Source organism: Chaetura pelagica, unplaced genomic scaffold (assembly GCF_000747805.2).
Source record: "Chaetura pelagica isolate M959 unplaced genomic scaffold, ChaPel_1.0 scaffold21, whole genome shotgun sequence".
Classification (NCBI taxonomy): Eukaryota; Metazoa; Chordata; class Aves; order Apodiformes; family Apodidae; genus Chaetura; species Chaetura pelagica.
In genome coordinates this window covers 227,011-242,653 of record NW_009952251.1, presented here as the reverse complement: position 1 = coordinate 242,653, position 15,643 = coordinate 227,011, and the positions used below count along the sequence as shown (strand labels likewise).

At 47.0% G+C, this 15,643-nt stretch overlaps 1 protein-coding gene across 1 annotated transcript in view; it reads right to left on the bottom strand.

The window, feature by feature from the left end:
• The window catches only part of NRP2 (neuropilin 2), a 111,130-nt gene that overhangs the window by 59,657 nt on the left and 35,830 nt on the right, over positions 1–15,643 (bottom strand). Inside the window, exon 2 of the mRNA XM_010007372.1 lies at positions 13,101–13,278. Within this exon, the coding sequence (XP_010005674.1) occupies positions 13,101–13,278 (178 nt within the window). The remainder of the gene's footprint in view (positions 1–13,100; positions 13,279–15,643) is intronic.

Genomic DNA, 15,643 nt, shown 5'->3' with positions numbered 1-15,643 from the left:
CATCTAGGCACTGCTCCAATAAGCCAACCATAAATAAGTGAGGGCAGGGTGCAGCATTTGTAACCCACAAGTATAGTCAATGGATTAACCAAGTCTTGCAGGGAAGGTGATTGCAGTTGGCTGCTCCCCCAGCAGCAGAGTATTTTCAGCTGTTGCTTGAGTGGGAAGGCCAGACAGTTGGTTTGACAATGCTTCAAAAAGAGGTTTCCACCAGGGAGTATTGAGGCAGGGAGGCAATGCTGAAGTGCTTTTAACTGCCCAGACAATGGGGGGTTGAGAAAGGATGGCAAATGTATTGCTTAAGATGCTTTTCTTGGAGCTGTTTAACAGAATTAAATGGAAAACGTACATTGCTTACAAATATTGCTGCATTTTTATTAAAGATTTTTAGTAGAAAGTGCTTTACTGATGTTAAGAGAGCTTTTATAAACTAATTATAAAGCACTTCTAATGCCTCTATTACCCATTGTTGCTTGCTTGCTTTCTTTTTCCTCCAGTCAACCTTCTCTGCCTTCGAGTCTTTCCTTTCTCTCCATTTTCCCTCAGTCACTTCGCTGCTGGCTCTCCAAATAAGGCTTTGTGGCACAGTAAAGGCAAAAAAGCCTCAGCTGCAGTGATTATGAGAAGACCCCCACATTTTTAGCCCTTTTCTGTTGTGAAATAGCTAATCTGCTCTCTGGCCATTGAGCTGTGCTCCACATCTCCTGAGGCCAGCACAGAATTCCCAGGTGCCCACCTAGGCACTGGTGAGTTCCAGAAATGCTGCAGCCCATCTGGGAAGCAGCACTGGAGAGCCATTCCTCTGGGTGCTGCTCTCCTGAGGCACACACTTCAGTACAAAGCACAGTTTGGGGACTCATAGTGCTCCATGCATAAACAACAAACCTACTGCTCCTCTAACCTCAAACCTAAGAGATGCTCAAGTCCTTCTCCACTAAAACATGCTTCAAGGATTACAGGGACATTAGCTTAGGATGGAAAGAAACATGAACAATAAATCGTGTATATGTTCACAGCCATAATGTAAATCCTCCTGCAAGCCTTGCTTCACAGCCCAAGGAGGGCTGGCTTCCCAGACCAAGCTCTGACCTAGCTGGCAGCTTTCTCAGTCTCTTCCCAAGGCTATGATTTGGAGTAGGTGAGGGCTTGCAGGCAGCTAAGTCAGTTACCAATGCTTGCCACAAGGCTCTAACCTGAACACTCTCATGACAATACATAGAGAAAATGCAATTCCAGTGGAATTCAGCAGATGTTAATACTCTGCATGTAGCTGGGGGAAGGTGTGGCAAACCTCCTTAGCCATAACATCAGCTGGTAAATACAATTGTTCCCTTTGAAAAGATGGTGGGTGGTTTGTTTCTCAGAAATTGTTACAAAAAGCATGAGGTTTTTTAAACATTCTCTAAGAAAAGGCTGTTTCTTAGAAATTAAATAGCAGATGCATTATAGAGATGGTTAAGAAATGGTGAACCAGAAGCTCTGTGCTTGTTTTGCAATCAAGGGGCAGCTAGAATTAATGTCTACTACATGCTAGCCAGCTTAGTCGATTTTTCTGTGTCACCACCCATCTACATGCTCTTATGCAGCACCTTCAAACCAAATCCTTATTTCATAGGTGGTTACACTGTGAAAGGCAAGAAAACTTTTCTGTCATGTTTATAGAACCTTGTGCAACTGCAGGACATACCCTTCAAAGGTTAAACTGCTGCAGAAACTAGTGAGAATTTTTAAACAGTATTATTTTAATAGCCATGGTAACAGATTCAAGCACCTCTGCTGGCTGATGAAACATGAGCAATGAAGTTTGATCTTAGCTGCCAGCCCTTAATCAGAGTAATTAATTATAAATACAGCAGATGAATTGGGTTCTCCTTTGACTTGAACTGGTTTTACACATGTGTAACTCATCATTTTAAGAGTAATCACTCCTAATTTATCCTGGGGTGGGAAGAGAATCAGTCCTCATAGACACAGATCCTGATACAGAACTGTGCCAGCTTGTATTGTATCTAGCTTTAGCCAACTAAACTTCCTCTGCTCTCAGTGGAAGCAGACCCCTCACACCCAGAATGGGATGGGATTAATTGTTCTTCTGCACTGATGATAGAGGTAGTTTAAAACATTCTTGCTGACGAGATGTGGACTCTAGGTGCCTGAACATAGGGGAGATTAATCTGGCCTCAGTTTGCAGCTTGTGGGGCCATTTTTGCCCATGCTGAGGCAAAAGATGCACTCCGAGCAGGTAGAGCTTGCCTTTGTCTTGTCCTGTTGGAAATAAATGCCTCTGGCAACAGCAGAAAAACGGGCTATCATTGCTCTGAACCTGAAGGGATTTTGCTGGATCTCAGTGACTGAAATGACCAAAATCCAGTCGCAGCAGGTGAAGAGCCAGGCCTGGGGATACATAATTGCTTAGGATTTCTTGGAAGTTCGTTTTGAATTTGTGTATTCCAATTTCATCTTGTGTAATCACTGTATTGTGGGGTTTTGTAATCATTCCACTGTGGTTTGGATTATTTTCTTATCTTCTCAAAAATCTGACCAGAATTTCTGAAGAAAAATCTAGTTATCCTGTTTTTTTCGTTTGTTAGTTTGTTTGTTTTTTTAAAAAAAAGAGTAAAAAAAAAGTTAAAAAAAAAAAGAGAGAAAATAACCCTAGCAGATTGGAAAACTTATTAAAAAATGCCTTGAAGACAAAAATGGAAACTACAAATAGCCTCTATTTATATTCCTTGGGTTGTTTTCATCCTCGTACAAGCACCACTGATGGGAAGAGTCTTTCAGCAGTTACTGTTGACTTATGTGAGAAAAAAAAAAAGTAGCCAAAACACACCTTGCTAGGGGCAGGATAAAACATAGCTGCAAACTGTGGCAAGTTCTAATTCAGGAGGGAATTTCAGCTCCTAGCATGCTGCATGCTGTTGACCCCCAAAGACAGGAGAGCAGAGGCTCCCCTGTGCTTTGCTGTTCATCCTAGGGCTGCCTAGGCTGTGTTGCCAGATCGCTGTGGAAAGGTACGTTGGAGTACTGCTCTCATCTGGGGCGTGTCTGGAAAACCGTTCATTGTATCACAGAACAAGATGTGCTCATGTGCACTTCAGGGGTTTTCTGCAGGCTGTTGTTCAGGAGTTACACATGGCTGTTTAATTTTATTTCTGTCTCCAAAACTGTCTCTATAAATTCCTCACCCTTCTATCTTTAGCTGCAGGGGTCTTTTGTTGCAAGATGTCTTTTGGAGGAAAAATAATGGTGAAACCGGGAATAAAAAATATAAAGCATGTTAAGAACAGCCCCCCTTTCCATGGCATTCTGCCTTCTGTTGCTGCTATAAGGGAACTGAAGTAACTTCCCAACCTTTTCATACCCCAAAATGCAGGACACTTGAGAAACTGCATTTGCACTTTCCTCCTTCTGCTACTATCCATCTGTGGAAAAAATTAGACTTTGGTTTCTATGTCATTTTACTGTCACCACCTACAGGCACTTGATCTCTAAGAGAAAGAAAAAAACATGTACATAATAAAAGATAACAACCACAAGAGGAAAATTGACTGCTGAAAAGCAGCAGAGCAGGCAGAAAGCCAAGGGCAAATGCTCACTTTGCCTGCTTTGCAGTGGGGGGAACAGGTGAACAGATTCCCACCTCCTGATGGGATCCAGTGCTCAATAGCCCAGGTGATGGATGGAGATGAGTTTGGAACAGGCTGACCCTGATGGCTGAAGTTCTGAAGACTGGGTGGCAGGTGCTGATGAGGATTAGGGAACATTCACATGCTCTGCTCTAACAGCCCTGTTCCTAGAGGAAAACACCCTTCATGGAGCTGTAGCAAGGTATGTCCTATCCCACCTTGCTGGCACGGTATCAGTCATGGCCTTAGATGCAACTTGTCATGAGGAATGAAAGAGCTGGTAATAACTAGGATCAGACAGAAGCTTTGCAGCTCAGCTTTCCACATATCACTCATTTGCACTGGCTTTTTGCAGCACAAAACCAAAACAAACACATCATTAGGCAGCAAGTGTATAAAGGAGGCTGTAAGAACAGAGCCCTGACCAGCCCACCTCACGCTCCTGGCTGCCTACAGCCCTTGTTAATGACAGCTGGTCACCCTGGGACCAGCCCACCCTGGGATGGCTTTCTGACCCCGCGGTTTCGCAGACACAGCCTGTTCACAGTCCAGCTCCTGCCTTAGCTGATGCACAAGTAATCAAAGCTTTGTTGCCAAGGCTGGCCTGCAGCCTTGGCTCTTTGGGCATTTCCACAACTCAACTATGCCAGCTTGTAGTAAGAGTGGTTTCTGGGGCAAACAGCACACCAAACCTGCCTGATCCCTCCTCGTATGCTGTGTAGGTAGCATACCATCTCCTACCCACTTCTCCCCACAAAATATGGGCATTTGTTGCTCAACAGCCATCTGAACCAAGCCTCACCAACAGCTGGAGCACAATCAATGCCTGGGTGAGGGCAAGCATCGTGCCATGCACGTATCACCCCTCGATGTGCATTTGCAGCAGTGGTAGCTTTCCACCCAGGTCCCAGAGGCAGCAATATCTGTCTGGGGGTATGGGAGGAATTAGCCACTTTCAAGGGCTGGCTGGTACCCCTGGGGTGTGCTCAGCTCCACCGGGGCAGCAGGTCAGAGAGGCAGCCATGCCAAGAGAGGAGAGAGAGATAGAGACAAGGGAGAGGGCCACAGCAGGAAGCTGGTTGGTACCTTTTCTCCTTAATGCACTCTTGGAACCAGGAGATGGGAGTGTCTCTGTTTCTCCCACAAACAAGGGCCCTGCCACTGCTTTGTTCAGGAAGATCTTCTTTGAAGCAACCCTTTGTGTCATGCTCTCACTCAGCCACAGCAGTGCATCTGCTTTGTCCTGCCAGCTCAGCCATGGAGTGTTTACAAGCCTTCCTCACCCTTCCAGGCTGTGGTTCAGCTCCATTGACACTGAAGGCAACAGACTTTTCTCTCGGCGTGTGATCAATCAATTACTTCCTCTGACACTCTATTACTATAGCCCTTACATCTCCAGATTGCAGATGAAAAGCCAGGCTGAGAAGGGGGACAGGGAAGGGGAGAGGTCTCCTGAGGTCTCCTTCAATTGAGTTGTTGGACATCTGAAGAAATCCCCATCTGCCATATATAAAGACAGAGAGATGTTTTGCTCCTGAACAGCAGAAAAATCAGAGGGTTTTCACAAAAGAAAACCTAAGAAATCACATGGGTCAAAAAACTTCAACACGATGCAGTGAACATAGATCAATGGCAAGTCAGTCCTCTCTGCTGATGGAGATTCCAGATCTAGTTCCTGCCCATGATTATCAGCCAAACATCAGCATTACCAAAGAGAGAATGTGTGAGAGCCAGGCATTACACCTTCCCTTTTCACTGCAAAATAACAATGTAAATGAAACCTCACACCAACACTCACAAAAAAGGAAGGAAGCTGAGCACATGCCTCAAACTCTCGTGCTGCCAGTGGGGGGTGGGGGATCCTACTCCTTGTTGGACATCCATCAACAACCCCAGCTCCGAGGGTTCCCTGGAGGTTTCCGATACGTTGAGCACCTCCCATGCAAACCCTCTGCCCGCAGCACAGCCTCGGCTGGCGTGGGGCTGAGCACAGGGGCTCTCCCCCCCGCGCGCGAGCGCTGCCTGTCTCAGCACAGCACGGACAACCTGTCTCAGCACGGCGGGACCCCTCCTCAAAAACCAGGCACGTGTCCTTCCTCACACTAACCACAATGTCTTCTGCACCTCTGCAAGAAGTGATGTTTGGGGCAGCCCCAGCACACACAATGAGCAGCTGCCCTCCCAGTTTCTGTGCCATTTATAACAGGACTAAGTCTTTGGCACAGGATTTCTGCTGCCAGACCCCGTCGCTTCAGGCTCTGCTTCTAGCAATATATTAAACACTAAAATCTCCATGTCTGGCCCAATGCTACCTTAAAACCACCACCATGCTACCAGATTGACTGCTCAGCAGCATTGCACATAAATCTCAAAAATTCCTTGGGATTCTTTGGGGAAAAATCCCCACAAAAAACCCCCAAGTTATTCACTCTTTCTAATGATCTACTGATCTATTTGCTAAGCCAGCATAAGGAAGGCTTTCTATGGTGTCTTTGAACTGATATATCAAAGACAGTTGCTTGAAACATCCTAGCTGTGATTAGTGGAGCATGACTGCTATTAACTTATAAGGAATTCCAGGATCACCAGACTGTGGTTTGCAACATATTATTACATTGCCATTCAACGGCAGTGTGCAGCCACTTGATGTAAACAAAACTGAGAACTAGTCTCAGTCTGAAAACTCATCTCCCCCAATTCTTTCAAGTAAGTTCTGTGCCGAGCTCTGGCCAAAAGCAACCAGAAATTTCTTCCGTTTTCAGTCTGCTCTTTGCAGTCTGTTCTTTCTATTTTGCATTCATATTTAATTGCAGAATTCACACCTGGCCAGAAAAGGCTGGGAATGAACCAATTGTCATCTGCAGTGCTCTGACCTGCTCCTGTGTGATGCTGCTATCTATGCAGCAGCCTTTGGAGGAGAGTGCGCAACGCACTGTTGCTATCTGGACTGGGTTTGATGCTGGCAGATGCCCAGGCCTTCTCTTTTTTTATAGGGTGGGAAATTTAAAGTGATTTGCCAAAGCAGGAACAGTAAATCAATAGCAGGGAGAGGGAAGAACCCAAATCTCACAACTCCCAGCTGCAATATTGCTGGTGAGTCTGCCACTCCCACTACAGCCTGACAATAGCAAGGATATCCACTAAAAGGCTGTATGTACCTAAGGCAAAGAATTGATGATTAAAGCCAGCTCCTACGGAAATCAAGGTAAAACCTCCCACTGCCTTTACTGGCCTTTGCATCTGTTCCTCAACAACAACAACAATAACAACAACAAAGGGTAATTAAAAAAATATATAATTCTGGCACTCTCCTTATATTCACTAAACCTTCAAACTCCTGCATCCAGACAGCAAACCTGTGACACAGAAGAGCACTGCCAACCCTGCTGTGTAGTGCAAAAAAAGTGACCAAGACTCATATCCTCCCAGATGTTTAGGCTGTCCACCTGTTTGGGATGAGCCTCCTGAACAGTGTCACCCAGTGAGCTGGAGCACTGTTGCAAAGGCAGCCAAGGACCTTGGGCTTTTTTGCTGAAAGCACAAGCACCTCTATGCTGTAGTTACCATCAGGCCCTTTCCAATAGGATTGCTCTACTACTGTCCTATCCTACAGCATCTGTGCTAAGCAGGGTCAGCAAAGACGCGGGGCTTAGAGCTGGGGTGTGGTGCGTACTGTATACTTGCAAAAGTCAGAGGTCTCTTAGACTTTTAGCTGGATTCTGAGCCCAGTTAGAGAGTAGTCACCATAACCAGACCTGTGCTTGCTCCCTCCCCAGACGCTGTGAGAGACTCATGGGTCCCACTACCTCCTTTGCTGGCCAGAGAGTCTGAGTAAAACCCAAATACACCACCAGCTCCTCCTTCTCACTCACAGGAAAGAGGGGGAGAGGTCTCTATCTCTAATGCTATTGTTCCCAGTGTCACCAGCTGGCCCTCAATTTGTCATTGTGCCAACAGGAAACAAGGTGCAAAACCAGATCTGACTCCTATGTGCCGGATGTTGATGAGCCAGCAGGACACAGGAGATCCCAGGGGAGTGCCTCTGAGGCCATCACCTTCTGCAGAGCCTGGATTTGGCCTGTCCCCCCCCTCGAGGGAGAGGCTCTGGGAAAGCACAGCCATGGAGCCTGCTAAGCTCTCACAGCTCTACAGATGGGCAGCAGAGAGATGCGAACAACTGAAGCTGTTAACTCATGTGCTGGTCTAACACTGCCACATCTACCCTGTTCACTGATGTTTCATTTTGGAAAATGACCTGGGCTTGATGGCAATTATGAACCATACAGCAGAAGCTGGACAGAGTTAAAAAACATTAGAAGCTCATTTGAAGACAAGTTGAACTGCAGTGTCATATTACCCAGACTGAATTATTTCCTGTACGTTATAAACGTTGCTTCTGGCTACCCATGCCACAAATGTATGAGCAAGCAAATGCCTTCCTTAACATCTCATCTTTGACTTCCTCTCTGCAAAATTAAAGCTTGACTCCCCCAGTGTTGAAGGAGATGCAGTCATTTCCCCTTGCATCCCAGAAAAGAACCTCTCCAGGCCCTGACATTCTGTAGGGCTCTAAATGTGTTTGTCTTGTCTAAGGATTTTCCTGATCTCAAGATGAACTGCATTGTTTCTAAAATGTTGATTAATAAGATAATTATATATACTTTTCAAAGCATTTTCTAATTAGCTGTCCATAATTGCTGCCTTGTCTACTCTTAACCTTCACTGATGGAAGGACAGCTTCTTGCATTGTTTTGCTCTTGTCTGAAGATGGTCAATAGAGCCTGAATACTGCAGCCACCAGCTGCCTGCCTGCCTGGGCTTGCTGCAGCTTCCCCTTCTGCCTGAGTAAGGGACTTGAGCCAGTGCCTCTGCTGCTCTCTAGGAAGGATGCAGAGCTATTGTGTTCCAGTGCCCAGCTTCCTGGAAGCATAGGACATGGCCATGCTGCCACAAAAGGCTTTCACTGCCTATCCAAGCCCACATGCCTCACCCTTTGTACAGTGGCCTGGGAACACCAGCGTGTTACTACCGATGTCCCTGGCAGGCAGTGCTCTGCAAGATGGGTGCTTGGAGGGTGGTGGCTTCCCTTGCCAAACCTTGGTCTGCTCTGCCCTTCAGGCTGGGAAAGAGGCATCTCCTGCCATGCCTGTCCAGGATGCTGAACTTGGTTCAACTCTTGTCACCAGCATGCTACTTATGAAGTCACAGTGATAACTGCATACGTTTCCTTGTTACAGTGGCTCCAGTTCCTGTTTCTGGAAACCCCCAGGGCTTGTCATGGGGACCCAAAGTCAGGAGGAAGAAAAAGCCTGACTATGCAGCTCCAGCTCCAGGCTGGCTCCAATTTGCCGGCTCCTGCCTGTTTTTTGGAGCCCTGGGCCCCTGACTCCAGAGACCTCCACCAACATTTGGCATGTACCACCAGAGGGGGCTGCAAGCCACAGAAGCAGTCCCCCAAATCCTCCCCAGGCAGGGATCCCACCGATTGCAACCCAGTTGTATAGTATGTGACAGAAAGAGCTACAGAAAAACCCCTGGCACCGTCTGTCATCTGGGCTTTTTTCTGTAACATTTCCCTGGTGCAGATGTTATGACTCAGCTGCAAGCTCTACTGTTTGCAGAGAGAGAACAAGCCCATCTGCAGCAGTCTGGAGGCAGTGGGCTCCTGGCAGGTGTGCACAGCAACATCCTGGCAGCCAGTGGCAGCTCTGCCCAGCATAATCCTCCTGCAGAGGAGGCCAAGGGCGGATGGGGATGGCAGAGTCAGTAGGCAATCTTGGGAGGGAGTTTTTAATGATCTAAAGAGAAGTACAGCAATGAGAGGGACACACGAGTGGAAAAGGTGGTTGGTTATAAATGCGGTGATTCACAGATCTGAGGTTTCTGACTTGGATTTTCCAAGCAAGGAGTGCAGGCAAAAAAAGCAAAATGGCAATTGGGAAGAAGCTGGCAGCTCGGCTATGAGACTGTGTGAATGGGGGGTCAGCCAGCCCTCTCACACCTATTGCAAATGGCTCAAGCTGCTCCTGGGATCACAACTAAACCCTCGTATGCACAAGGCTGCCCAGCTACTAACATGCCATGTGGGGAGTGGAAACATTTCACCACAGCAGCAGCAGGGTGCTCTTTTCCACTGGATGCCAGTTCCCTGTTCAGAGAGCAGCTACCAACGGCGCAAGGCTGCTGTGCCCAAGCAGTAGCTGTGCTTGCAGCACAGAGAGGAAGAAACAGTGAGCAGACAGGCTTTTATCCTTATTTCTGAATAGTTCAGCAGATTTTGTACCAGAGCATCAAACTTCCCTTTTGGTTCTGCCATCACTGCTGTGGCCCCATGGCTGCAGGACAGCATGAACAAAGGCCTGGGACCCATACACCCTATAAGAGTGTGTCCACCCTCTGGCAACAGGGATCCCTGCTGTGTGGGTGCACAGGAGCCACAACAGCAGGATAAGGCCAAGTCGAAAAATAAAAGCCCAGATGTGCTTTCAGAAAAACAACAGCAACAATCAGCAGCAATCAGCCACCCCTGGCTGCCACCTTTGGGTTTCCATTGCAGCTGAGGCTCTCACCTCCAGGCTTGGAGGCCCAGCTGCCCTAGCCACTCAGCAGCCAGCTCTCACTCCAAAGTCTGGGCAGCACCAGGTACACAGATCCTTTCCAGCCAGCAGCCCATCGAGGAGAAATCACTGACCTATCAACAGAGGTCTCCAGGGTGCCAGACACTGTACAAAACACATGAGAAAACACCTCCCATCCCAAAGGAAAATCTAAAGCAGATACAAGGAAAGCCAGAAAGGACACAGTAAAACAAAAAGGAGTTTTGCAGATATTTTTGTAGGCCTTAGAATGCATTTTAGGAATGTAAATGTTATGCTTTATGAGGGAGAAACTTTAGCCTAATAAGGTAAAACAAAATGTTGAAGGATGAAGCAACAGAGGAAAGGGTTATAGTGTTTACCTCTGGCAGCTGGAAGCAAGGATCAGCCCTGATCCTGCTCTGATAGCTGCCAGGTAGCAATACCCATGTCTGCCCAGAGACAGAGTGCCACAATGGGGCTCATCACCCTGTCACCTTTGTGTGAATGGGCTCTATATGAATTAGCAGATGCCAAAAGTAGGGCTCTGCCCTGACACTTTTTCTTTGTTCCTGAACTCCTGTTCTGTTAAGGATCCCATTTGCAGCTGCAACAAGGCCTTCGTTTCTTCACAAAATACTCCCTGACATTCAGATGAGATTTATTACTAGATGGTCACCTATTGCTACTGCTTAATGCCCACATATTACACAGTGTTAAATACTTGTTGCCTTTGGGTAGGTCCCTTTAAGAAGAAAAATTCTTCCTCCTATACATTTTTTTTCAGGTACTGTTTCTTGTGAACAGTTTTCATTTGTTTGGATATGTTTCAGATCAACCACTGCGCATGAAGTTCTTTCAAACCCACTACTTTGCAGTGCTGGCTCTGCAGAGCTGGTAGCCAAAGTCAGCTTGGCTCCCAGCTCATACCTGTGGCCAGCAGAACCCCAAGCACACCATGGATGAACCCTCTTTCACTTGCATACAGGTGGCAGATAAGGTGATAGAGGTGCAGGTGAACTTTACTTTCAGGAGAGGTTTAATGTTAATACTTGCTTTCTAGAGAGCAATGTTACCATAGGAGCCAAACTGAATGACAGACTCTGACAAAGCCCTCCACAACTCATGTCCCACGTCGGGGACCAAATTCCTTGAGTGCAAACCTTTCTGCTGTAACTAAAGGCTCCCTGCATGCACGTACACACAGAAAGGGAAATGGCAACACCACTTAGCAGCCACTCAGATTATCTGCCATGGTGAAGCAGAAAGCAGCAAAGGTACAACATCTCCAGTACTCAGGCAGCCCCTCCAGCACACATCACATGCAGCTCTGGACCAGATGCTGCTCTCACAGGGAGGAAAAACATGGCAAAAGTTGGACAAGGTGCTCAGAGCTAAAACCAACAGCTTCACATATTTGGAGGAAATGGCAGGTGCCCATGGGGGTTTCTGGCTCTCTGACCAACCTGGCTTTCCCTGTCCAAGACCTTGGAAAGGCAGAAGCTGGAGTCCCACCTGCCTAGCTTGACCCCTACCCCACACACAACACTGCCCTGCCCAATATATACTGCACACTCTGCAGACTGCAAATACAGGCCTATAAAGCTTTTATTACTGTGAATTTGGGGCAACTGCATTCATTAGCTATAAGAAGGCTACACAATTCAGTCTGTACAAGCAATAATAAAATCTGATAGCAACCATCACTCCCACGTGCACTGCTGAGGCCTTGATGTGTTAATCTATGCCCACATTAAGCCTTTCTCTACCTTATCCCCTTTCTAAACACCAGCCTGATTCTGCAAAGTGCTAAATGCCTTGCACATGCAGTAACTTCAGGGAGACTTCATGGTGCTCAAAGCCTTATTAGTCCAGGCTTTATCTATAAGGGGTTGATGAGATCCACAATGGCATCAATCAGCACACCTTTATTAGAGTTACAGAAGCTACACCGATTTGCAGTAGCTGAGGATCCAGCTCTGCACTTCATAACCTTCAGTACATCAAACCCACGCTGAATTCTTTGTTCTCCACAGGACTGCTTCTACAGCCCCATAAATGCTTCCCCTTTTTGCAAACAGAGTTCCCCTCTCCATATATAAGTCCCTTTTAATCAACAGGACAAGTGTGTCTGGCAAGACTGCTGTGTTAGGCCTGTTTTAGGAAACTTCAAGCTCCTTCATAGCTCAGTCATCCCTGTAACTGGCTGTGGATTCCAGATTAAACACACAGGTTTATACGTCTGCTGAGACCACGTTATTAACTCAGCCTTTTATGGTGTCCTTTGATGCTGTTAATTATTCTTTACTAGCTGTTAATTGTTTTTCCTGGGCATCTAGTTTCCTAGTCGCTTCTTAAAAGAAAAGAGAAAAAAACCTTAGACAAAACCAAACCCCAGTTGACCAAGCAGGATAAGCACTGTGGAGAGTCAAATCCGGCACAAACAGCTCTGACCCCCAAACCTCCAGCCTCCCATGGTTCTCCAGCCCTAGGGTTCTCTGTGCCATACCTCTGCCTAGTTACATGCCAGGAAATTGCTCTGCTCTCCCAGCACAGTTTAAAAGGACAGTGAGGCCACTTTGACACTGAGAAAAATAAGCTTTTAACCAAAGTCAGACTCAGGTTGAAAGCCAGTTAGCTCTTGCTTTCAGGTGATAGCAGGCTGAGTTAAGAACTACCAGTTCAATGCAGACTAGGCTCATCCTGTTTGTCCAAAGCAGCATGTTATAACCACCCAGATGGAAGAGACACACTTGCCCCTTAAAGGGCCATGAGACAGAGCACTAGAGGGGGTCAGGACAATGTTTGTTTTCATGTGCAAGGAAGCATGAGGCCCATACTGCTAGACAAAAGTGGGAATAGGTGACTAGGTAATAGAAAGAAAGAAGCGTCTTACTTGCAGTCATGCTTTTCGATTTCAAAGTGAGGGTTGAAGTTGAGGATGATCTTCTGGTTGGATTCAGGGGTGTAGATGACCCACTCACAGTTCTGGTGGGAGGGGTAGTCATTGGGGTACCCTGGGGAGGTGATGTATCCAGCATCCTTGGAGTTCAGGCGGCCCCCGCATGGCTGAGCTGCAGAGACACAAGACAGAAGGGAACAAGACACTGAAACAGGTTCTGAGCATCAGCTGAGCACAGCTGCTCCCTCTGGGCCACTGCTAGGGGTGGTCTGATAAAGGCCATTCTCCAGGCAGTTGACATCCATTTGGTACTCTAATATTTCATATTAATCTTTGGGCAAGGGCAATTACTCTACACAACAAACTTTTTGCCTCCACCTCCTACCACCTACCTTACATACCACATTTCACACAGACCAGAAAAGAGAAATAAACACTCTTGCTGAAGCAATTACAGAGCCATAAAATAAGAGATAGATTGATATCAGATCATCTGGAGCTGCCTCATTTTATCCCTTCTTTTGCCTCCTTTCCAAGCTGCTCTGTGGCAGTCTCCCACAGCTGCCTTGAGACACAGCAAAATTTGGATGTGTACAACCCTCAGTACAGCTGCAAGAGTGCAGAAAGCTTTGCTGGTCCCAAGGAAGGAAACTGAGACATAGTGGGCTGATGGTGAGGCCCAGCCATGTGGCTGGTGGCAGAGCTGAGGACTGCCCTTCTCTGCTGTGCTCTCTGTCCCCATACCCACTTTCTCCCACCATCCCATCTAGGCAGACTGGCCTCCCACCTCCTAAAACCTTTCAAGCTAACCCAGCCAGTGGAACTGTAGACGTGGATAATAAGGAGTGGTGGTTTTGTGGGGCTAACCCACAAATGGCTGGCAACGGCTGCATGGTGAGCTCAGGAAGCACTCTCAGCTTTGGGTTAGAACAGGCCCTAGAGGGCGATTTCATCTTCAAAAAAACATTTAATCTCATGAACACTGCAAATCAAATTTATTATTGCATCACTTGCTGGGAGGAAAATCTGCATCACAGGGTCAATTGATAATGCACTACCAAATGCAACTATAAAGCCCCTTTCTCCACAGGGCCCCTATCGCATGCCTCTCACTGTCCCCCCTCCCCTGCACCTGCCCCATCCCAGTGCCACAGCCTTATAGGCTGCCATAGATGCCCATGGAAGTCAGCATTGCCTTCTCACACCTAGAAAAATGGGCAGAAAACTACAAAATGGGCAAAACCCAGCAAAACCCTCAGCCCCTCCACAGGGTGGGCTGGCAGGCAATACAGGGTGCCTCTGGCCCTGTGTTGCAGAAAGGCTTTCCCGTCCCTGGCGACAGGCCATGGGGCACAGCATGGAATGCAAATCCTCATGTGTTGTCCCCACTGCAAGGCTGCCCTCACAGCCTCTCCACAGCCCTGGAGGTCTCCGTTTTCCCCATGTTTTGCATGCCCCCTCACATTCGTTCTTCAAAATAACTTCCTTCTTATATACCCAAAGGTAGGTCTGGAGCCTTCCCCTTTTTCTTAAAATAATCCTGTAAGTATCCTGAAAAATACGAGGGGAAAAATCACAACACTGCCACAGGAGAAGCTGAGAATATCCAAAAACATCTGGTCTTTGTTTCACAGGAGAGCTTGCTCAATACACAAACATGTACAAGCCTATGCTCTTGCACAAATGTCTTTTCTCAGCAGGGCACATTTGCCTACATACGTGTCTATGTGGGTTTAGGGGGATAAAGAGAAAAAGAGACACATTCACGTGGAAGGAAGAAATTCATCGACTTGTTGACATCCATGTACAAATAGACGTGTAATTCACACTTCACTCATGTACACACTTTCACACCTCCTCATAAAAATTCACACCTCGTTTGCACACATGTCCACCCCCTCCAGGAAAAAGAAATATTCAAGCTGCAGATTATTTTTCTTGGAAAGGGCAAAGTCTCGAAGCAATGAAAATACAGTTAATCCTTCCACACCTCGTCATCCCCTCCCTGTCTCTCCAGCTTTAACACACATGCTACCCGCTAGGCTGATACCCCCAACATCACCCACCACTCAGAAGCTGCTAGCCCCTCACTCATGCCAGATACTATGAATACCCTGTGAACTGTTGCAACTCAACTGGTTGGAGGGGAACTGCAATGTGAACAGAGGTGTCAGGCTCCAGTTTGCTCTGTCTCTTCCCTGACAAATGAACTGAGGAGCAGAAACCCAGGTTTACCTTGATCTTAGAACTTTTCCCTTCCCCTGTGAAACCATCGCAGGTCAGTGGAAAGGAAAGCTAAGGAAATCCCCAGTTTTGATCCTGATTGTAGCTCAGCTTGATGCCCAAGTTAAATTGCTGGTGCCAGTGAGGACGGCCTGAGTGAGAGAGGCTGAAGCCCAGCTCTCTGCCAACTGTGGTCTCTGCAGCAAAATGGGACAAGCAGGCTAAGACCACTGAGTAGACAGGAGCACCAGCCACAACCCTCAGGTGTTTAGATACCACTAGGAAAATGTCACCATCTTTTTAGAGTAGGGAAA